At 45.7% G+C, this 23,074-nt stretch overlaps 1 protein-coding gene across 10 annotated transcripts in view; it reads left to right on the forward strand.

Annotated features, from left to right (window-relative positions):
• Nucleotides 1-23,074, forward strand: part of CACNA1E (calcium voltage-gated channel subunit alpha1 E) — a 497,363-nt gene that overhangs the window by 81,251 nt on the left and 393,038 nt on the right. For all 10 annotated transcript variants that reach the window (XM_065534002.2, XM_065534247.2, XM_065534152.2 and 7 more), the window contains one exon: nt 13,729-14,176. In XM_065534002.2, coding sequence (XP_065390074.1) covers nt 13,743-14,176 — 434 coding nt within the window. In that variant the 5' untranslated portion in view covers nt 13,729-13,742. The remainder of the gene's footprint in view (nt 1-13,728; nt 14,177-23,074) is intronic.

Consider the following 23,074-nt stretch of genomic DNA (forward strand, 5'->3'; position numbering starts at 1 on the left):
TTAGTGGAAAACAACCTGATCTTTTTAAATTTATGTTTTACCTTAGTTCTAGCCAGAGATTTTCTAGTTAACTGATGATTTATCATTCCTTTGATTATATATGTCATTCCTTTGATGTATATACAGTCAGTTGTCTGCTACCCCTCCTTTCCTGAAGCTTATGTAGCCTGACGTTGGGGTTGGGCATCTGGGCTGCAGACCCTTTCGGGAGGCTGCAGACTGTCGGTGGCTGCAGGGAAGAGGGCCCTCCTTGTCTGTGGGCATTGACACCTCTCCCCCACCACATCAGTTGCTGAAGCATCCGCATGCCCTACCAAGCCTCTTGTCTCCTGATACATGAACCGTGTCTCCTCCTTGCCCAAGCCTTGAGACCCCTTTAGGACCATTGGCAAGATCCCCCTGCCCCTCTTTGGCTCAAGATTGTGTGCTGAAGACAGGGAATCTTCACAGAGCCTCCTGCACCACTCAGGAGACACAGGAGCTTTAGGGATGGGAAGGGGCCATCTCAGGCCCTCTCTCTCTGCCTCTCCCCAGTCCTGATGTTCTGTATTTTCCCTTGGGGTACATTGAGCTCCTATTGATCACTTTGCAAAGCTGTCTCTGTCCAGGGTTTGAGAGGGTCACGCTTTGCTGTATTATGGCTGCAATGGCTTCCAATTGGTCTCCCTGCCTCTTCCACTGCTCTCCCACAGTTTGTCCTCACTGGCAGCTACACAGGAGTGTCATGCCTGCTTAAAACCCTCTGAAGGCTTCCCACTTCCCTCAGAGCAAAAGGCAAAGGCCCCCTGTGATCTGCCTCCTAACATTACATCGCTGATATTATCTGCTGCTACTCCTGTTCTAGCCACACTGGCCTCCTTGCTGCTCCTAGCAAGGAACATTCTAGGCATGCTCCCTCATTAGGCCTTTGTGCAGCTTTTTCTGTCTTCCCTATATCAGAATTGCCACTTCCTCACTTACTTCGAGTATGCCGAAATGTCACCTTCTTGATGAGGCCTACTCTGACCACACTGTTTCAGTTGCAGTCCACCCTAACTCCCATCCTTCCTGCCTTGCTGACCCTGACAAGGTGTCTTCACTTAAACACCCTGTCCTCCAGGCAGCCTCCCCAACTCCCCAAGACCCTCTAGGGCCTCCCAGAGAACCTTATGTGTTTTTCCCACTTGAGCACAAATCAAGGTTCATGTTAGAATCTGTTTACTTTTCTGTTTTAAGCTCCGGTGCCTGGCACAATGCCGGGCATGTAATAGGTGCTTATTGTCAATGTATTGAATAAGTAGATGGTTGGATGAATGAGTGAATGACTCAGTTCACTTTGAAAAAAAGCTTAAAGATTGTTGAGGAGATTGGCTAGTAAGGCTTGTAAAACCTCCAGTATGGTGCTTGGCTCAAAAAGAGGAAGTTTATATTTATAATTCATATGATAAAGGAGGGCTGCTTGTCACAGAGCTTCGCTATTGTCTGTGATTCAACTAGTTCCAGTGAAAATTGCACTGATTTTTATATAGGAAACATCAGGCTAAAATGCTTGAAAGATGTGTAGCAGGAGGAAGCGGCAGCCCTCCACTTTGCAGCACTGGGTCTTTCTTTTACCCGCTAGCAGACGCCCCTCTTCTTGACTCCTCTTGGAATTACTGCCTGGCTGTTAAGTGGCCCAGCTCCCTAGAACACCAACACCTTAGAGGGGGCCTATTTATGTCAGCGATTTTCATCTCCAATGAAGAACGTGGCCCTGGGGGACTTGTGTTTGGTCTGAGAAGAAGTTGAAGAAAGGTAGGATGGGCCACTTTGGAGCTTGTGTGTGATGATTGATGACCCAGACAATCTCATACTCCCATTTTGTATCATTATATATTTTCAAAGAAGGTGATCTGCTAACACAGCTAAATGTATACCAATTTTTGTGACCAGATGAGGTATTTCTTATATATAAATTTGCAAATCAGAAAAAATATTCTTTTCAGACCAGTTAACTTCCTTTTTGGATCGAAGAGTAGTGTTGCCATAATCATGGGGGATTTTGTAGAATATTATGGTGAAGACAGGAATTTGGCAACAGCTTGAGGGTGGTGTAAAGACCCTGGCAGCTGGGGGACAGAGGTCTAAGGTGGTGAGAGAGAGCCCAGGGGCCAGGGAAAGAGGTGGGAAGGGTCCCAGGACTCATTTTTCCCGTTCCTCCTAGTTTCCTCCCAGAGCAGAGCCATCACTTGATTCCCATCAGGCAATCACAAGATCACAAAGGATGATCCACCCCTTATTTCCCTTACCTCTTGGGGCAGCCTGAGAGCTTGCTCTGTGATGATGCTGCTTGGAGAGGCCCAGGACTGTTGTGCCAAGCCAGAGCGTATTCCATTCCCACGCAGCGCTGTGCTTAGTTAGAAAGTGCTGCTGACAACAGCTCTGCTTCCTCTACATGGACCTGCTTAAAGACAAGGAGCCAGGCCAGGGGGAGGGGGCAGGTGGAACCTGACACAAACATGCACCTGGCACAAACATGCATGAACTTATTACCCCCCTGCACATACATGTACATATGTACCTGCCATCACTGAAACATACAAACAGTCAGGACAGGACTATTTGAGGGCCCATCCAATTTCAAAGTACAGCCTATACTATCCTTACTTCAACTTCCAGAGAGACGTTGGGTAAGGAATCAGATTTTGAATTCTAGGTACAGTGTTACTAGTTATGTGACCTTAGGTAAGTTTCTGTGCCCTATTTTCTTATTTACTTAATGGGAAAGATAAAAGTACTTACCCAATAGGTTGGTTAATAAACATGAATTTCGGGTCTTGAGTTCAAGAAATGGAACTCATACCATAATGAGAGCCAGCATGGTGCAGTAGATGAAGGCATGGCATTTGGAGTCAGTCGGATCTAGATAAGAGGCTCTCCCATTTAATGACTGTGTGACCATAACCTTGGGAAAATTATTTAATTCTTTTAAGTCTCAGTTTTTCATTTGTAAAATTGAGTTCACAGTAATAGTTATTTCATAAGAATTTTTTGAGAATTAAGTAAAAATTTAAAGGATTTGTTGTATAAAAGCCCCTTATAGTATCTAGTATAAAATTAAAAACCCAGTAAATATTAACCATTATTTTTATTGATGATGGTGGTGGAGGTGGTGTCTAGTATGACCCCTCATTCTCATTCTACCCTACTTAATTGCAGAAAGGCCTTTTACATATAATCCAATGCAGTGTTCACTTCCCCACCTCAAACTTACTGCTTGCCCAATTGAACTTAACTTTATTCAGTTTAGATTGAGTCATTTTTCCATTATTCTGAAGATTGTTAGAATTAGAATACTGACCAAGAATTTTATGCAAAAGTGAAGTCCCAGTGTCCATTTATAGAACACGAACTACAACCAAAAAACATAGAGAGAGATAAGAAGACTCCCCCTTGCTGTGATCAGAACAATTAAATGGCTTTGTAGACTTGTGGAGTATTTAAAATCTTGTAATTGTGCAGGTGAATATGGGAGCTCCCTCAACTAACGTGCTTTGGGGTGTAAGTAACAGAAAACCTGACTCAAATGGGCTTTGGCCAGTAGGAGCTGTATTGGCTCATATTGCCGGTGGTCTAAGGTGGGGTGGCTTCCAGGTTGATTGAATCTGGGACTCCCTTTCCATTTCTTGTGATTTTCTTGGCCCTCCTCTCCTCCATGTGGCAGGCTTATCCTCAGTTGGCAGTGACGTGGTGGCAGCGGTTTCACAGTTTGCATCTGTGCAGAACCCTGTCCAGAGGCAGAGAGGGACCACTTCTTTTTCTAGCCTTCCCTTAAAAGCTGGGAGATTTTCCCTCCAAAATCCTAGTACATGTTACCTTATACTTCATTGGCTTTAAATGAGTCACATGCCCTTATCTCAACTAATCACTGGCAAAGGGATGTGGTTACCTTGACTGGGTTAGTCTAATTAGAACCCGCCATGGAGCTGGAGCCCATCCCCCAAACTGTATGCATGGTGCATAAGGTTGGGGGATGGAGCGATCTTGAGGAGGTAAACATAGCGCTTACTAGAGTTTTCCTTTTTAGATCATTAGAGAGATGTGGGCACTTTCAATTGGATTGTAATTGTTGGTCTTATCTTATAAGTGCCTTGTGTCTTATTGCAGAACCTCAGGAAACACCAGTCTGTGTTGTGCACCTGGAATTGCCAACATCGTGCTCAGTATGCATTTATTGAGTTAAAAATCCTTTGGGCCACATTATCTCTAGAAATGTGAATTTTGTTCTCAATGAATTCTTTGGCTTAAAAAGCAGGTTAATTATAACATCATTATTGGTAATCATGTGGTAAAATATGTAATAAATGACCAGAAAGAAAAAGCACAAAACAGAATAGTCAGAGGGCACAGAGAAGAGAGTGGAATGAAGAAAAGATCCTAAAAGCTTTCGGAGATCAGATATGCTTTGGAGGCACAGGTATGCCCTTCTTCCATTTCCATCAGCTCCTGTGTATCCAGATCCTAACCCGAGATCTTCCCACTCGTTGTCAAGCTTCTTTGTAACTTCCCATGTGTTTGATCACAGCAGAGGTGTGCACAAAGGCTGGGTGCTGAGATAGGTCAGATGGAATCTGACCAGAAGGGGCCAGACTTGGCAGCCAGATGGGGAACAGTTCAGGCCACCAGCACAGGAGTTCACAACTGGCCAACATGTGAGGCACTTGAGGGCTGTGAGTTGTCCTCCATGAAGACCACATTGTAGGCCCCATATGCCCAGCTTTGGGCTTTGTTCTTGTTTCCCTAGGTGGCAACTCAGACTGGCTCTCCCAGTCCAAATCATGTTCCCTACTTAGAGCTGCAGCATGAGGGGATGCCCCTGGGCTAGTACCTTTGAAAGCCTGTGCTGCTGTTATGACCCTGCTCAGAGAGGAGATTTAATCTGCCAGCACAAACAGTGCTGTCCATAACTTTACTGCAGTAGCAACGTACTCCCTTTAAAAGACAATTACCTCCAAGAAAATCACTTCAAGTAATCTTGGTCTGAGTGGGTGGGAGGGATATTACAAGGCTCTAACTGGAGATCCCCAGTGCTACTGGGATTGATACTTGAGAATGTTTTGATAGAAAAGAGGCTATTGGAGAAGATTTTGCAGCATTGTCGATGCCGTTGTCTGAGCCTGATGCTGCAGTGGTTTGGACAAATACCCTTCAGGGACTATATAGAGGCTTCTGGAAGTTAGTCCCTAGCCCTTCTCTATCCCAGTCTAGGTAACTGTGGAACTTCAATTTGTTTCTTCAAGTTCAAGGGATCGTAGCATTTTGTTTTCTTTCCAGTTATAACTATTACTGACTCCTTGTGCCTTTTCCTTCCAGAGGCTATCCGAGGAGTAGTTTTCTGTCCTAAGTTTTCTACCTCCCTTAAGTTCCTTAGAAAAGTATGGGAAACTGCAAAATATCTTCCCTCCTCCGTACCTGTTTATCTTCCTCCCTCTCTCCACCCCTTACTCCTTCCTTTCATAAGCACTTACTGAATGCTTACAATTGCAGCTGCTGGGGACACAGCAGTCAGTGAAGCAGAAGGTGCCTCTGCCTTCACGTAGCTTCAAGGCTAAGCTGGGAAGGGGCAGTCATTAATCAAAGGACTGCAGAAATAAACACTGTCTGTGATGTAAACCTTCTGTGTAATTAGTGAAGACCCACCAACACTTAACATTTTTGAGGTCTCAGGCCGGGCGCGGTGGCTCAAGCCTGTAATCCCAGCACTTTGGGAGGCCGAGACGGGCGGATCACGAGGTCAGGAGATCAAGACCATCCTGGCTAACACGGTGAAACCCCGTCTCTACTAAGAAATACAAAAAATAGCCGGGCGAGGTGGCAGCGCCTGTAGTCCCAGCTACTCGGGAGGCTGAGGCCGGAGAATGGCGTGAACCTGGGAGGCGGAGCTTGCAGTGAGCTGAGATCCGGCCACTGCACTCCAGCCTGGGCGACAGAGCGAGACTCCGTCTCAAAAAAAAAAAAAAAAAATATATATATATATATTTTTGAGGTCTCGTTTTCCAAATCATCAAGATCCTTTGGTATGTTGATTGCCGCAACATTTAGAGTTTCTCCTTTTTCTTTTATGTAAAAAAAAAAAAAAAATAATAATCTGATTACCTATCTCTCTACACATTATGATGTAGCAATTTTTTGGCAATCAACTAATTCCCTTCCACAGGTAGATTGGCCAATATTCCATGTATTTGACGTATTTGTAAGTATTTGCATTTGCATTTGCTTTTGTGGTTATAACACAATACAAATAGCAATAGTGTAATAGAGATTGCCAATGCTTATTGATATTGGTTTTCTCCTTTTCTTCCTTGGCATGCATGTGTACTACATTTCTGCTCTCCTGTGATTAAGCAAGGCCAGGTGACTGAATTCTGGCTAATGGAATGTGGAGAGTTGATACACACCACTTCTAGGCCTTGCTTGTAAGCCTCATGCAAAATCTTTCAAGTGCTTTTTTCTTTTTCTTTGTCTCCCAGCTGGAGAGAAAAAGAGCTTAGGAAGACTCTGAGGTCCGAGGCTTGGGTGTTAGCAGGACCAGTTGCCTGTTTTTGTAAATAAAATTTTTATTGAAATACAGCCGTATCCATTTGTTTATATATTGTCTATGCTGCTTTCACACTGAAAGCAGTGTGAAAAGGCAGAGTTGTGTAGTTGCAGCTAAGACCTCATGGCCTGCAATGCCTAAAATATTTACTATCTAACCCTTTAAGAAAAAAATTTGCTGAACCCTTCCCCAGGGGATGGCGGAGCCACTGAATGAAAGGAGCCAGGTTCCCTGAATGACTATGTGGAGCAGTCTCTCTTTTCCATCTTCCAGGGCAACTTGCATCATTAGACAGTGATATTAGAGAGAAATAAGTTTTTATTTTATTAAGCTACAGATATTTTGAGATATTTTGAGGTTGTTTAATACAAACATAAGTTATTTTACATAATAAAAATGGTAGCTAATTTTTATGGCCAGGTGCTGTTCTATGAGCTTCTGTATTTAATTCTCACAACTTTATGATGTATCTACTATTTTTTTTTTCTCTTTTTTTTGAGATGGAGTCTCATTCTGTCCCCCAGGCTGGAGTGCAGTGGTACAATTTTGGCTCAGTATAACCTCCACCTCCTGTGTTCAAGAAATTCTCTGCCTCAGCCTTCTGAGTAGCTGGGATTATAGGCGCCCGCCAGCATGCCCGGCTAATTTTTTTGTATTTTTAGTAGAGACGGAGTTTCATATTCTTGGCCAGGCTGATCTCAAACTCCTGACCTTGTGATCCACCCACCTCAGCCTGCCAAAGTGGATGTATCTACTCTTAATGATCATTTTACAGATTAAGATAAGCAAGGCTATGTAATTTGCCCAGGGATTCAGTTGGTGAGAGTGGAGCTGGGATTCATACCTAGCTCCAGAGTTCAGGGTCCTAACTTCTATTTTTTTGCTCTATATTTACCTAACTTACAGTTCCAAGTTCCTCCCCAGACACTATCTTGATTCTTATCATAGGCTTCTGTAGGGCAGGTTATATTATTATCCTCATTGTTTATGTGAGAAAACTGACCTAGAGAAGTCAAGCTAAAGCTTGCTTGATTAGCAAGTGGCAGAACTGTAACCTGAACCCAGAGCTTCTGATACCGGACTATGGACTCTTTCCACTCCCCCGCGGAGACTCAGGCTGACTTAGTGCACACTCCATATTTGAAGCTGAGTGTTTTCTTTGAGTCCTGGTTTACATTCAGAATGCACCAGCCTGTTAAATTGCTGTTGGACATTAGCCCATCCTTGAACAGTCACCATAACAACATAGGCATGTGGAGAGGAATGTGGGGTGGGCAAAAACTGATGCCAGTCCAGGGCAGAATAGAGCTTTGCAGGGAGTCGGGGTGGGTCAGGGAACTCTTCCTGGGTGTGTTTTGCTATGTTTTTTTCATGATATAGACTGGAAATGGTTGAGAAGGACACTGTTCTAGCGGCTTTTAACAACCTGACTCATCCAGGACAATACCTCTTACCAACTTAGCACAACCTCTCAGGCTGACACACTGCTTTTAGGACAGTGTTTAAAGACATGATTCCTAGGGGGAAAGGGTGTCTATTAACAATGCAGATTCCTGAACCTACCCAAGATCTACTGCATGAGAATCTCTGGAGAGACATTCAAGAATCTGCATGTTTAACCAGCAATGTAGATGGTTCTGATGTACACTAGAGATTGACAAGAGCAGTCTTAGGAAGTCATGGCAAATGAAAATCATGCCCAGCTTTTACTCCTCCTTTTGTGGCCAGGTAGCAGGCTGGCTCAGCTAAGAAAAATCCCTAGATGAATATTTATTTCTGCACAGGTAATATTTCCTCTCAGAGTAGGCGGGTGAATATGCCGAGTAGGTCATTCCCTGCCATTCCTATTGCTGGGCAGGAAACCCATTTAACTGTATCAGTTCTCTCTCAAGAGAATCATTTTTACAATTAACTCAGCATGATATATAAGTTGTAGAATATCATATCTAAAAATTCATTTGCATCTTATAACTTTTAATTTCTAACAGGTGGGAATTAGGACATCTTTGCCCTCATCCAGCCCATAGCAGACAGAGGGTACAGAGCCAGGATAGCTCAGAGCCAGCCTGGGGACACTTGTGTGCCTACCACTCACCTCATAGTACTCATCAGTTCCATTTCTGTCCACTGTCTCTTAGCCCATGTGCTTGGTGGTATATGCGTGGAGACTTCTTTGCTGAACTCAGAACTTTCAGGGAATGAAGATAGTAGACTTAGAAAAGCGTAAGTTTCATTGACTTCCTGGTGTATCCGCTTCTCACAAGGTAGTTAGAGGATGCACATGTTCTGGGGGAATCAGAAAGAGAGTGGTGGAGGGGTGGGAATAGGATGGGCATGCACCCAAGAAGAAGAAGATGAATGTCCTCCATGTGGCAGACTCATCTTTAAGGGTCTGAGAGGCACAGATAAGCCAAAGGGGTGCACGGACCATTATTTCTAAAGCAGCCAAAAACAGATGAATTATAAAGTAAAACTCTTGATAGAGTATAAAGGGAAAGATGGTGCAAAAGACATAATATTTCTTCATGGACAAAGATCTTGACTTTGACTCTAGAAGGGTGACAGGGAAGACAATTTCAGAAGCAGGCAGGAGTGTAATTATGAGCGCAAGTGTTTTTGGCAGTGCAGGGTGCTTGGGTGGAGGTGGAGGAGGAGAGCCCTTATTCTGCCATCCCACTGTGCCCTGAAAAGCAAGGGAAGGGTTTTTCTGGGGCTGCTGGATTGCACTAAACCCTCTTCCTCCTCAGGATCCCCATAATTTAAAATCACACCCTCTGCCCACTAACCAAACTTAGCAATGAAGAATAAGAAGAGAAGTAGGTAGAAAGCAAGGGTTAGAGTCAGACAGGTGCCCTCAAAGCTTTCATTAGCTCATTCTTGGGCAAGTTTCGCAGAGCTGGTCTTATAACTTTTAATTTCTAAGCAGGCCCTCTTTTCCCTCCATTCAGCTGTGTTGAGTGTGAGCTACAGGACAGCAACTTTGCTCTCAGGCAGCTGCTCACCTGGGTCCACCCCTCGTTCTCTTTTGTAGATCTCCATTTCCTATTTTTGCCTAGTTCTCTGTAGAACCTGCTTCCATGGGCGTAGGCTGAATGACAATAATGGAGTCCAAGAAATGCAGTTGAAAGACCAAAGTTTACAGATAAAGTTTTATCAGAACACAGTCATGCCCACTCATTTACATATTCTCTAGCTGCTTTCATGCTACAACAGCAGAGTTTGAATAGTTGCAACAGAGATTGTATGGCACGCAAAGCTCAAAATATTTATTTTCTGGCCCTTTGCAACAGAGATTCTATGGCGTGCAAAGCTTGAAATATTTATTTTCTGGCCCTTTGCAGTGTTTACCAATCCTTGCTCTAGAGAGTTTTGTACTGGCATTTAAATGCTAGCCTTAAGTAACATATATCACTTCCACTCACAACTCACTGGCCAGAATGGTCACATGGCCCCACTCAACCATATAGGGCCAGGAAGTACATTCTACCAGGGCAATAATCAGAATATTTGGCAAACAGCACTAATGGTCACCATAAGCACCTACTCTGAGTTGAACTCAGTACTAGGTGCTGGGTATAGAAAGATGAACAAGACAAAATTGTTGATCTCAAGGAATTTAAGGAACGCCAGAATTTGGGGATTGGAGGGGGAAGGCTAAGTATAGATTCAAGTATCCTTTCCTAGAAGATATAGACTAGCTTGTCTGAATTGTTTGAGATCTCAGCTTGGTGCTAGCCAGAACTGGGGACTGGCCGGCTTGGCAAGCAGTGGGGGTGACAGATCCTCCTGATGAACATTTGTATCAATAATAGAAGGGTTGTTTAACAGAAATTCTTAAAGGAAAGATGAGATAATTTCATGTTTTGATATTCACAACATAAAGCCGGAGCTCTGCAGTGCATATTATTGCTGTTGTAATTTTGGCAAAGATGTGACTCAAATTGGCAAAGTGTCTGGGAAGAGGAAATCATGTAAGGAGAGAGGGTGGGATAGGTCAGGAAACAGGTGGGGAGCCAGGTACTGGTGGCCTGGTGAGACCTGGGAGGGTGGCCCAGGAGCGTTTGTCACAGAGAGACACGAGGGAAAGGAGGCTGCAGCCAGCAGAGCCTGAGAATTCTTGGAGTTGCTGGAGATGCTAAGGCCTGGGGAGGGAGTGGGAGCAGCAGGGGAGGGGTGTGTGCGTGCATGTGGCAAAGGAGAGACATTTAAACATCGTAGGAATGAAGGATAAATTTAAAATCCCTCAAGGGGAGTTGAGACAGAATGACAACGTGAGGAACATGAATCACTCTTTCTAGGGACCCACCCAGCTGTTGGCATGATTTGGAATACATTTTCTCCTCCTTACCAAGCTCATTCTGGACCCTTTATCTTCCTTCTCCCTGATCCCTTGATCTGGCCTTGGTGGCCAAGTACCTAGTGCTGGCTATCATGTCCTGGGAGGTTCAAGCTCAAAAGCATTGAGGCCTTAGGGTGTGGTGCTGGTAGGGTGAGGAAGACCAGTCCAGATGCTGAAGATGGAGAAGGGGACAAATAGAGAAGGTATTTTAGGGCTCCAGGGACGTCCGAGTCTACTGAATGCTCCCATCAGGCTTTATCATGTATGTGCTAAGATCATCCTCTCATTCAGCCTTTTTGTTTCTATTTGTTATCTAAGCATAATGAGGAGGGGGGCTGGGAGAGGCATTTATGGATTCTGCTTCATGTGGTAGAGACAGTGTGATCAATATAGTGGAGAAAACCATAAGCTAGGACTTGAAATCTGAGTTCTCTCCCAGCTCTGCTTTTTATTGGCAGTATGATCCTGGGTGGGGCTCTCTACTTTTTTGGACCTCAGCATCCATAAATTGATATGGTTAGATCATTAAGATTCCTAACCATTGAAACAGTCTTTGTTTTTGTGACTTGCAATTTGACTTGCAGTCCAACCCAGGGAAGGCGGAGTGGGAGATGTGTCTGGAGGGCAGTGTTCTGGGAGGATGCCACCCTGGGCACCCAGCACAGCTCCCAACATGTAGTGGGTGCTCAACCATCCAACACTGGTTGAATGATCTGGAGACCAGGGTTCCTCTGAGCGTGTAGAGCATGGGACACTTCTTAGATGCCACTTGTGGTCACTAAGATGTGTTGTTGGGAGGAATTCTGGTTTTGGGCTCCTGGCTAGGAGGGAGGCAATAAGCAGGTATCTTGAAAAGGTGGTAAATTCAGGCCCTCTCAAGCCACAGGGACTGTCCCCCCAGTACTTAGACCTGCTATGGGGACTAGCAATGTGTGAGTAACTTTTACGTCTCTCATTAAGTTAAACCTTTGCTAATTGGAGCATGTCAAGATCTAGTACCAGCCACCCACCTGGACTGCTGCTTTCACTTGGGCAGGACCATGAGGCGTAAAACAGGGAAAACACCTCAATGGCTTTGGACTCAACCTTTAGGGGTGTAGTAGTGGAGGAGAGGTACACAAAGGAGGAGAGAGGAGTGACCAGGGAGGCAGGAGGAATCCTTTGGTTTCCCTAAATCCTCCCTCATGCATCTGCTCTTCCTTTTGCCTGTATTCTGTTCCTCAACTGGCAAGCTCTGTTTAACCCAGCTCCAGGGTCCTTTCCTTCACAAAGCCCTCCTGACCACCCCCAGCTGGGCTAGGTGCCCCTCTTTTTTTTCTTTTTTTTTGGGACAGAGGCTGGGCTGGAGTATACTGGTGTGATTTCGGCTCAGTGCAACCTCTGCCCACCGGGTTCAAGTGATTCTCCTGCCTCAGCCTCCTGAGTAGCTGGGATTACAGGCATGCGCCACCACACCTGGCTAATTTTTGTATTTTTAGTAGAGACAAGGTTTCACCATGTTGGCCAGGCTGGTCTCGAACCCCTGACCTCAAGTGATCCGGTCGCCTTGGTCTCCCAAAGTGCTGGGATTATAGGCGTAAGCCACTGTGCCCAGCTAGGTGCAACTCTCATGAGCTCCTCTGGCAATCAGGCCCATGCCAATCATAGCACATCCTGTCATGTGGTCATAGTCGATGTTCTTCCTGTCTCTCCCATGAGGATGATGTGGACTAAGTCCAGCTCATTTGTTGTGCCCAGTGCCTGGCACAATGCCTGGCACATAGTAAGTTCTCAGTCAACGCTGATTGAATGCGTATGTCATTCAGAGGCCAATCTGGTCCTATCCTCCTTGGCATGGAAAAGGAGATTGACGATGCCAAGGGGAGCAGTAGGGCATCTGAGTCACACATGGCCCCAGATCCTGAGGCAGACACAGGTATTAAAAAAGGAGGAAGGAATCTGCATACAGGACCCAGTTCTCAAGAAGAGTCCTTCTTAGGCTGGGCTCAGAGGCTCATGCCTGTAATCCAAGCACTTTGGGAGGCTGAGTCAGGAGGATCGCTTGAGCCCAGGAGTTGAGACCAGTCTAGGCAACATGGGGAAACGACATCTCTACAAAAAATAAAAAATTTGCTGAATGTGGTGGCATGTGCCTGTGGTCCCAGTTACTCAGGAGGCTGAGACGGGAGGATCACCTGACCCTCGGAGGTTGATGCTGCAGTGAGCCGTGATTGCGCCATTGCACTCCAGCCTGGGTGATGGATCCTATCTCAAAAAAAAAAAAAAAAAAAAAAAAAGGAGACCACCTTGTGGCTTGGTCCCCCAGGAGCTCGCTTGGGAGGCAGGGAAGCAGATGGTGGGTGGGAGTCCTCCAAGAGTGGGCCCTGGGGAAGGGGCTAGAGGGATTCTTCCACCAAAAATGTGAGGGAACAGCCAGCTAGCTGTCCGAGGTGGGGCTGAGATGTGCGGCCCTCAGAGTTCTCCTCTCCTTATTGCAGCACCTTGAAACCTTATCACCGGGGCATACCATTATTTCTTTAACCTCTGTCTTCTGCAGTAGACCGTAAGTTTATGAGAGCAAGAATCCAGTCCACTTTGTTAAAAATCTGGACACCTGGCGCCCAGCCTGTTCCACTGCGGATGCTCCTGATTTCAACATCATTTATTGAGCTCCACTGTGTGCCAGTTTGTGGGTCGGGCCCGGGATGTAGCACTGAGCAAGCCAGAAGCCTTGGCCTGGAGGGCAATGCCATTAACCTCTTTCTTTCTTTTCTCTATTTCCCTGTGACCTTGGCCCCATTCTCCCTCCCTCCCTCCCTTCCCCACTCCTGTCTCTGCCCTCCCCCTCCCACAGAGCAATGTTCTGTGATGGTGCCCGAGATGCGTGGACTGAGCCCAGACCGCAGGCTGCCCGAGCCCGCCCCGTGCCCGGCTGCGAGGAGCCCTGAGCCCGGGTCCGCGGGCCGCCGCCGCCGCCACGTCCTGGCCCTGCCGGAGGAAGAGGCATGGCGGCCCCAGCAGTGCGCTCTGCTCGAGGCCGACGCCTCGTTCGAGGTGGGCATGCTGCCGGCCTCCCCGCGCGCCGCCTCTGGCTTCGACAACTTCTTCCCGGTGCAGGAGGGCGAGGGCCCGGGCTGGGAGGGCGCCGTGGCACTGGAGGCGGGCTCCAGCCCTTTCCTCCCGGTGAGCCCCGAGGTCATGAAGCGGCGGCGTGGGGGCCTCATCGAGCAGCGCGACATCATCAAGGCCCACGAGGCGCACAAGATGCAGAGCACCCCGCAGGCCCGGCGCAAGGAATGGGAGTGAGTATGGCGGGGATGCGGGGGGCGGGCATGGCTGGCTGGGCCTGGGGTCGGGGTGAGGTCCTGGAGCGGATGGGCCCCCTGAGGCCGCCCTGGAGGGTCGGGAGATGCTTTCAGCTGTGCTGCGACTAATGAGGGACTGGATCCTCTGGGTGAGGTCCTTGTGGTCAGCCCCAGATCACACCACCCGGCTGTAGGCCTCGTCCGGCCTCACTGAGGCGTTCGGCTGTCAGATGCGGGTGAATCTGGCTTGCCCCCAAGGCTCACTTGTTTCACTAAGAGCCTGTGGAGAAAGAACTGGGGTCTGTTTCATTCTCTGAGCTTTCCTGAAAGCCAGGGAGAATCCTTCACAACGTGGATCAACTATTTCATCTTTCCTTCAGGAACTGCAGCTAACCCTGCCTTTTTAATATCCTCCTTGGATGAGTGATTACATTTTGGGCACATCTCCAGTGGATGGAAGAAAATGACCAAGATCTGTGTGGCCACTCCTGGCTTCATTTCTGCTCTGTTTGTGTAGGGCAAAAGGCCGACTTTAATTCACACCTGTTGAGAATTTTGGCTTTTTCTCCTCAGGAGTCCTAAATTAAAGGAAGATGGTATTTCACTTAATTCTCGGTTGCCCCGGGTTTATGCTCCATAGAAGGACTTTGCTTTGCTCTCTGGATGCAGTTTATTCTGCATGCTGGCATGCCCTGTGGTCTGTATGTCTTTATCTCTTCTTGCTTTAGATTGTTGACTTGCTAGATGTCATCAAGTGCAAAGAGACTAGTCACAGGTGTATTTTGATGGTGGTGGTCATGGTGGGATTTACCTACTTGGTTTCAGTGAATGTTCCGATGATGCAAGTAGGGGTAAATGAGCTGATCTCTGTTTCATAAGGATGTTAATGTTTGTTAGTTCATTCATTCGTTCAGTGAGTCGCAATGTATGCTGGGCTCCTGGGATTCAGAGAGGAGTTGGGCACAGGCAGTATTCAACAAATCTCTTGGTTGTTCATCGCTCAGCATTATTAGTGTTTAGAGCCTTGCATACCTGTCTTTAAGTGCCAGACAACATTCCAAGCACCTTACATATATCCACTCATGTTAATCTTTACCATAACTATCAGGTAGGTACAGTTATTAGCCACATGTAACCAATGAGGCACAGAGAAGTTAAGTGACTTTCTCAAGGTCACTTGGATAACAACAACATTGTTACTGTGATTTGATATTAATTAGTGATTTGAACCCTGGCAGTCTGGTTATGGAATCCATGCCTTTAACCATGATGGCACAGTGCCTTTCATTCTAACTCTCAAAGTATTTCTCTCAACAACCTATTGAGATGCCATGGTAAGAGCAGTAGTGTAGGGGTTTGGAGACTTGGGTCTAATTCCTAGGGTGACCTAATTAGTGGTGTGACCTTGAGTAAGTCACCTCATCATGACTTTGAAAAACAAGCAGAAGGGAGTAGACGGCCTTTAAATACTACGCAGCTCTGATAGCTGGTCTTTCTTCATATTTAGAAGTTTATTTTTTAATGCACCTCCATCTTATCTTTCTAAAAGGACCCTGAACAACTTGAGGGCAGAGACTGTCATACACATTGTTCATGTCACTCAATGCCTATCATCTGGCCTAACCCAAGAAATCCCACAATACTCAATGAAAAACTAACTTTACCATGACTAGCAATGTGGAAATAACTTTTATGTCTTTCACTAAGTTAAACTTGTACTAATTGGAGAACGTCAAGATCTAGTAGCAGCCACCTACCTGGGGTGCCGGCGGGGATGATTGGGAGACTGTTTTCACTTGGGCAGGTCCATGAAGAGGTGAACCAGGGAACATACATCAGTGGCCTTGGGGAATGTCGGCCTTTAGGGGTGTGGCAGTGGAAGAGGAGCACATGAAGGAGGTGAGAAAGAGTGGAAGGAGGTGGGAGGGTAACCAGAGGGTAAAGGGACAAAGAAGTGAGGAAAATGGTGTGTTCAGAAGGAAGGTCATCATCTCCATAGAATGTTGCTGAGAGGCCTAATAAAATGACGATAGAGAAGGAAACACTGGCTTTGGCAACACAGAGATGACCTGAATGGGAGTAGTTTCCGTAGGGCAATGGGGTCAGTAGCCCAGTTGAAGTGGGTTGAAGAGAAAATGGGAAGTGATAGAGACAGTGATGTTGCCCCATCCTTCTCTGCTCCCCAACACTCACAACCTCCTCGTGGCTTTTCCCCTCACCACCCAAACTCCTTAGCCTCATGGCTCTGTATGTGCCTTAATTTGATCTCCACACCCCTCCCCAGCTCTTCAAACCCTAATTTTACTGAGAAAAGAGGGATTGCTGCTTGAGGTACTAGAAGCCAATACTATAGCATTGGGTTTTTGAGAAGAGAAGCTTTTTATTGCATGTCGACTCACAAGGAGACAGGATGTCAAGCCCAAATCTGTCTCTCTGTCCTTGCTTCAAGGCCATATTTTCATTAGAAAATGTTCAAGGGATTAGTAGGTGATCGGTGGAGGGAAAGGGGAGGTCTGGAACGTCCTTGGACATGCTCAGTTATCTCTTCATGCTACCTCATGGGTTGCATGTGAAAATTCTTAAGGACTTAATATGAAACACATCGTGGAAGTTCAGCTGTGACGTCAGCAAGCTTGTTCTGCACAGACTCCAGTAGGCCAGGCCATCTTAGTTCCAACTGATGTCAGCCAGTTTTTTCTTGATCTCACATTGCAGGGAATTTCAGCATTTCTGCAAGTTGTTTCTTTTCTTATCTGCCATTCTGCAAGCTCAAGAATATCTGTTAGTCATTGTTTTCTTACTCATTGGGGCACAGTTTCAGCTTCAGCTTTTCAGCAGGTTGTTTCTTTTCTTATCTGCTATCCTGTAAGCTCAAGAATGTAGTCATTGGCCTCTTTAACTCTTTGGGGGCATGGATTCACTAATACACTGTCTGGCACTCATGTTCCATCATCAGCAAAGTCCTGTTCATCCTCCTCGCCTTCTCTGGAAGTCCCTTCTTCCACGTTGCCTTGGACTCTGGAGTCTAGAGAAGCAACTTGCTCCTCACTGTTGCTTCCAGACCATTACTCCCCTCTCCTGTCCTAAAAATGCCAGCTGTGGAGCGCATGTCATCAGATAATACCACCTACTACCCCTCGTTGCCACCATCTACAGACTACTGAGTCACTTGCTTCATTCCAGGAAGAATGGGTTAGGCCTGGGTTTACTGCCTCGCTTCCCCACGTCTTCAGCTGCCAGCAGTTCTTGGTGATTTCAGTATCCACATAGCGGACCCTTCCTGCACCCTGACCTCTTGTTTCCCTAGCCCCTTCTGTTTGGTGACTTTGCCTTCTTGCTTCCTGCTGACCGCTCACCTCCATGGTCTGCCTGGACCTTGTCATAACTGCATTGCTCCATAATCTCGGTTTCAAGCATCCCACTGCGTGATCACTCCCTCTTTTCTCTCCACTTCACTCCCTCTAGTGCTCAATTCCCAAGATTCTTTAATCTTGCTGCATCCACAAGACATTGATCCAATTACCTTTTCACTATTCCCTTCCCTAGTCATGTCACCATTTCCCATCTTATCAAACTGAATTACATTGTAAGCACCAAACATATTTTCCAGATAAAATAGCGACCTTTTAGTTGAGGTCTCCTCCTGCCTCTCAATCTCTTTCTTTTACCAACTTCTAAGATAGAATGAATCATCCACAAAGGGCAAGAATGCTGGAGCTCAAGTTGATTTCTAGTGCACTTCATGCTTCGCCATCATTGTAATCTCCTTATTTTCACCCTCACCTTTGTTGTCCCTCTGTTGCTTTGTTATACCTTGTCTGGCAAAACTTCAGCCCTGCTAAATCCCACTTGCCCCATTCTTCATGTACACATGGGCAGGTGACCATGGCTATAGAAAAAGTCACAACCACGCTGATTGACCTCACTGTGAATTGATGACTACTACCTCCATTTGGCCCTTAGTCCTGCCCAGAAATCTTACTACTTTTCCCTTTTCTATTCACTCTCACCCTCCTCTACAGATTGTTTCACATGCTTTTCCCTTAACTCTCAAATCCCATCATTTCCTGCTAGCTCGCTCCTAGCTCATGACTACAATTGCCTTCCTACTTCACTGGGAAAATAGCAGCAATCAGGAGAGGCATGTACAGGCTGCATCCAATGCACTGACCACCTGCTGCATCTGGGCCCTGGTGCCATGCCTTTACCTTATGTTAATGTGGACTGACCACCCCTCAAGTTCCATGTGGAGTCTGGTGCCCATGTAGAGCAAAATGAGCCCCTTTGTTTATTCTCTCTCCATTTTTTTTTCTTACATGTTTCTCTGGAACCCATTCCAATCAGGTCTTTGTCCCAGGCAAACAAACAGCTGTTGACATGGTGACATTGGCCTCCTCAAGGCAGAATCCAATGGGTGTTCCTTCGTGTCCATCTTCCTTGACCTAGCAGTATCATTTGATCACTTCCTCTTTCTTGAAACTCTTTGGTCCTTATTTTTAATATTTTTTTAGAGACAGGATTTTTCTATGTTGCCCAGACTTATCTCAAACTCTTGGCCTCAAGTAATCCTCCTGCCTCAGCCTCCTGAGCTAGGAGTACAGGTGAAAGTGTTTTGTCACATGGCTTTTATGATACACACTCTTGGTTCTCCTGTGTTGCTGGTTGCTCCTCAATCTCTTGCTAGTTTCCATTTCCTTTTCCCAATCCTTACTAAACACTGGATGTCCCAGGGCTCAGTCCTCAGCCTGTTCTCTTCTCACCAGTGCTTACTTCCTAGTGCTCTTGTCCAGTCCCAGATCTTTGGTTAGCTAAATTTCTATCTGTACTCAGGACCTCTTCCCTGAATTTTAGATACCACCCACTTATTCACCATCTTTACATCCATCGGCATCTCAAGCTGAACATGTGTAACATCAAAATATTGATTTCTCTCCAAAACTGCTTCTCTTGTAGTTTTCGCTTTCATTAAACCTACATTTTTTTCTGTTGCTGGGGCCAGAAATGTTGAAGTCATTCTTATTCTCACATTGACACTCAATTCTTTCCAATCCCCAGTGTCTCTCCCTTCAAAATGTATCAGATCACTATTCACCACCTCTGCTGCTATCTCCCTGGTCCAAGCACCTTCTATTATTTTTATTCCACACACACGTATATGGTACTAGATGGCCAGTGCTGTTCTAGGTACTTTACAAATATTAATTAATTTATCCATGTAATAATTGATTGAGTCTGGTACCATTATTACCATTATTGTCCCAATTTTTGCACTTGGGGATAGAGAGTTTAAGTCACTTGCCCAAGATCATAATGCCAACTACCTCTTAATGAGCCTCCCTGCCTCTGCCCCTCCCTGCTAGACTCTGTTTCCCCAGCTGCAGCTAAAGATCCTTTCTTTTTCTTTTTTGATTTACAAAGGATTTAGAAAGATAGAACAAGGAGTTTCTGTCCAAGAGTCTTAAGAAATGTTTCATGTCAGTCCTTAGCTCAGTACATGATTTCCATCTTCTCCCTCTTCCCTCTGCCCGGCCAGCCTCCTAAAGATGCATGGGTGTCTTTGGTTTGATTTCTTCATCTTTCTCATTCTGCTCTGGCTACACTGGTCCACTGTTACTCCTTGAATGTACTCAGACCTCCCATATCAGGCCTCTCCCCTTTGCTGGTCCCTTTGCCTAGAATGCTTTCCCCATTTACCAGGATGGCTCCTCTCTCGTTTCATTTAGGTTTCTGCTCAGAGAGAACTTCCTGATCACCCTATTTAAATGGCATTCCCCTATTGTCTCTCTCCCTCTTTATTTTGTTTTATTTTTCATCGTAGCCCTTATTCTTTCCCCAACGGACACACAGACACACACACATACATACAAGCACGGCTATTTTGCACGGAAGTGCAAGCTTCTTGAAAGCAGGGCCTTTGTCTTACCTTCAGGGTCCAGAACAGTGCCTAGTGTGCAGTTGACTCACAATAAGTGTTTGCTGAAAGAATGATGAAATAAACATATTGAGGGGACTTGATATCCATTCTAATCAGCTAAGTTCCAGGGAAGGAGGCAGCTGAGTTCCCTGGGTCAACTGTGTGGTTGTGCAGGTTGCTGACTGCACAGAGTGCTCCAGTTCTCCAGTTGAAGAGTCAGCAGTGGAAGTGGGGAGTCTGTTCTCTGCCCCACCTCAGGGCTGCTCAGGATCTGCATGCACTTTGTAGAGATGGAAATTTTACCTCCCTTCTGTCTCCTGCCTTTCAGCTTCTCCTGACTTATGTTTTTTAGACAGGATCCCCTTGGCTGTAGGACAGGGGCAGCCTGGTCCTTTCCCACGGCTTGGATTTGTACAGTGGGAAATCAGGCAGGCTTCTCTGTGGGCAGCTTTGACAGCATTTTGCTCCTCCCAAGGCCCTGTCCACTGCTTATACAGCTGAAAGCCCGGGACATATACCACCAGCTTTACAAATCCTGTCTCCTAGACACTGAGTCAGGACCCTGCTGATGAGTGAAACAGACTAGAAACCAACCTGGGAGGTATCCTGCATTTTTTTTTTTTTTAAATCTTTAGCTGGGTAAGCCAAATGTTGATGGGAGAAGGAGTACTTTAGGTGATTTCAGAGGAAGCAGATTTTCTTGGGCAGAATGTTGTTTTCCTAAGAACCTATGTAAAGGTTTCCTCAGGCCCACTTTTTTAGGTGACGAGGACTTCTTGGTTAACACCAAGTGTTTCTTGTGTACTAAGTTTTATAACTTTAGCAAGTGGGCATGTCACAATGTTTTACTAATACTTTAATATAGTTTTCTCCAGCTTAAAACATTTTTCATACACATGATCTCATCTGAGCCTCACAATGACCTCATGAATTAGCATTATTGTTTCTAATTTACAGAAGAGAAAAACGAGCTCCAAAGTTAGAGGTGGTACTAGGTCAAAAACCTATGTCTTAATAATGACTGCCACCATTTATCGAGCACTGGCTATATGGTAGGTGATTTGCATGTGTTATTTATTCTAATGGAAATAATAGGTACCATGATGAAGAACAGAAACATTTTGTATGGCACTATTATTGCATATGGGTCTGGAAGAAAGGAAATTATGTGTAACTTTAAAGTCTGCGTAGGTTGGTATGACTTACTCTATAAAGAGGGAGGGGGTATTTCCATAATCATAGTACTTAGCACACTTCATTGTAATTGCCTGTTTACGTGTCTGTGTCCCCCACTAGATTGTAAGCAGAGAAGTCTGTCTGCTCCTCATTGTGTCTCCTTTACTTAGCACTGTGTTGGGCACATAATAGGCACTCAGTAGACATTTGCAAGATGAACAATAACAACAACAACAACAACAACAACAATATAATTTTTCATATCGGGAAACCAAGGCTTGAAAAGGTTAAGTTACCTGCCCAGTATCACAGAGCCAGTGAGGATTCACTCCAGGTCCTCTAATTCCAAAGCCCATGCTTGTTCTAGTGAGCCATCCTACTCACTGGTGTCCCTATAGTAACTGGCACAGCACTGGGTAAATGACAGGAACTCAGTTCGTGCTTGAATTCTTGCAGTGCTACTTGTAAATTGTGGGATTGGGGCAGGTTGTAACCTCCGCATTTTTCTGAGTAGAGGTGAGAAATAATACCTGCCTTGCAGGCCTGTTGTAAAGTTTGACCACATTTATTAGATCATATAGTCTGGTGGGGGGTTCTCAAAATGTTGAGCACCAGGGTTATTCTGGGCCTCTTCTCTGCCTACAGTCTCCCTGGGTGACCTCACCAGGTCCAACTATCTGCAGATGAATTGCAAATGTAAATTTCCTAAGAACCCTTGACTCTTGTAGCCAAATGCTTGTTTGGCATCTCTGCACTGTTGTCTATCTAGTCAGCTTCTAAAACATAACGTGGCTAGAACAAAACTCCTGATCCTCTTCTGATCCTGTCTGGCTCCTCATTTTTCCTTATCTCAGTAAATGGCACCACTATTTCTCCCATTGTCTGAGCCAAATATTCTCATTATCTTTTATTTCTCTCAATTTTTCATTTCTGATCAGTGGTAAGCCCTGTCAACAACATCTCCCAAACATATCCCAAGTCCAAACACTTCTCCATCCCCACTGCTACCAATCTTTTCCAAGCCGCTATCCTTTGGACCATTGCAATGGCCTCCTAACCTGTCTTTGCATCTTTGTTTCCCTAGAATCTGAGAATGTGTCTATTGACACAACAGGCAGGGACAATCTGAACTCCTTTTGCTGGCTCATAAAGCCCTCCCCCACCTGAGCTTTGCTTAATTCCTGGCCTCATCTACTCTCTCCCTCGTTCCCTGTGCTCCTGCCCACTTGACTTTTATTTAGGCTGTGCCTGTTTATGTCTCTACCCTGGCTCCTGCCTTTGCCTGGAATATTTCTCCGGATCTCAACAGGGTTGGTTCATTCTTGCCATTTGGACCTTAGCTCAAATGCTACTTCCTCAGAGAGGCTGTCCTTCATCACACAGTCTAAAATAGACACCTGGTCACTGTGCCATATCACCTATGCAGTTGACCACCTACCCCCACAAGAATGTTGGTGCTGTGAGATCAGTGATTTGACTGCCTCGTTCACTCCATATCCCCAGTGCTGAGGGCAATGCTGACACATAGGTCCTCAGGAATTATTTGTGAATGAATATTTATGAATGTTCCATAACAGTGGCTATGGTCATGATCTATGTGTTCACCTGGCCTCTGATAGCCCTAGCCATACCGAACGGTCTAGTCCAGGAAGCTCAGGACACCAGGGGCTCTAGGTCTAGAACAGGGCCAGCCCCTGGGGTGTGGAGATTCATTAAAACACAGGTTAGTTAACTTACAGGTTTTATGAGAACTGTCCTCCTTCAGGTTATTGTTTGATCCCCACAGAGCCATGTCTTATTTGACT

Source organism: Macaca fascicularis, chromosome 1 (genome assembly GCF_037993035.2).
Source record: "Macaca fascicularis isolate 582-1 chromosome 1, T2T-MFA8v1.1".
NCBI classification, from domain to species: domain Eukaryota; kingdom Metazoa; phylum Chordata; class Mammalia; order Primates; family Cercopithecidae; genus Macaca; species Macaca fascicularis.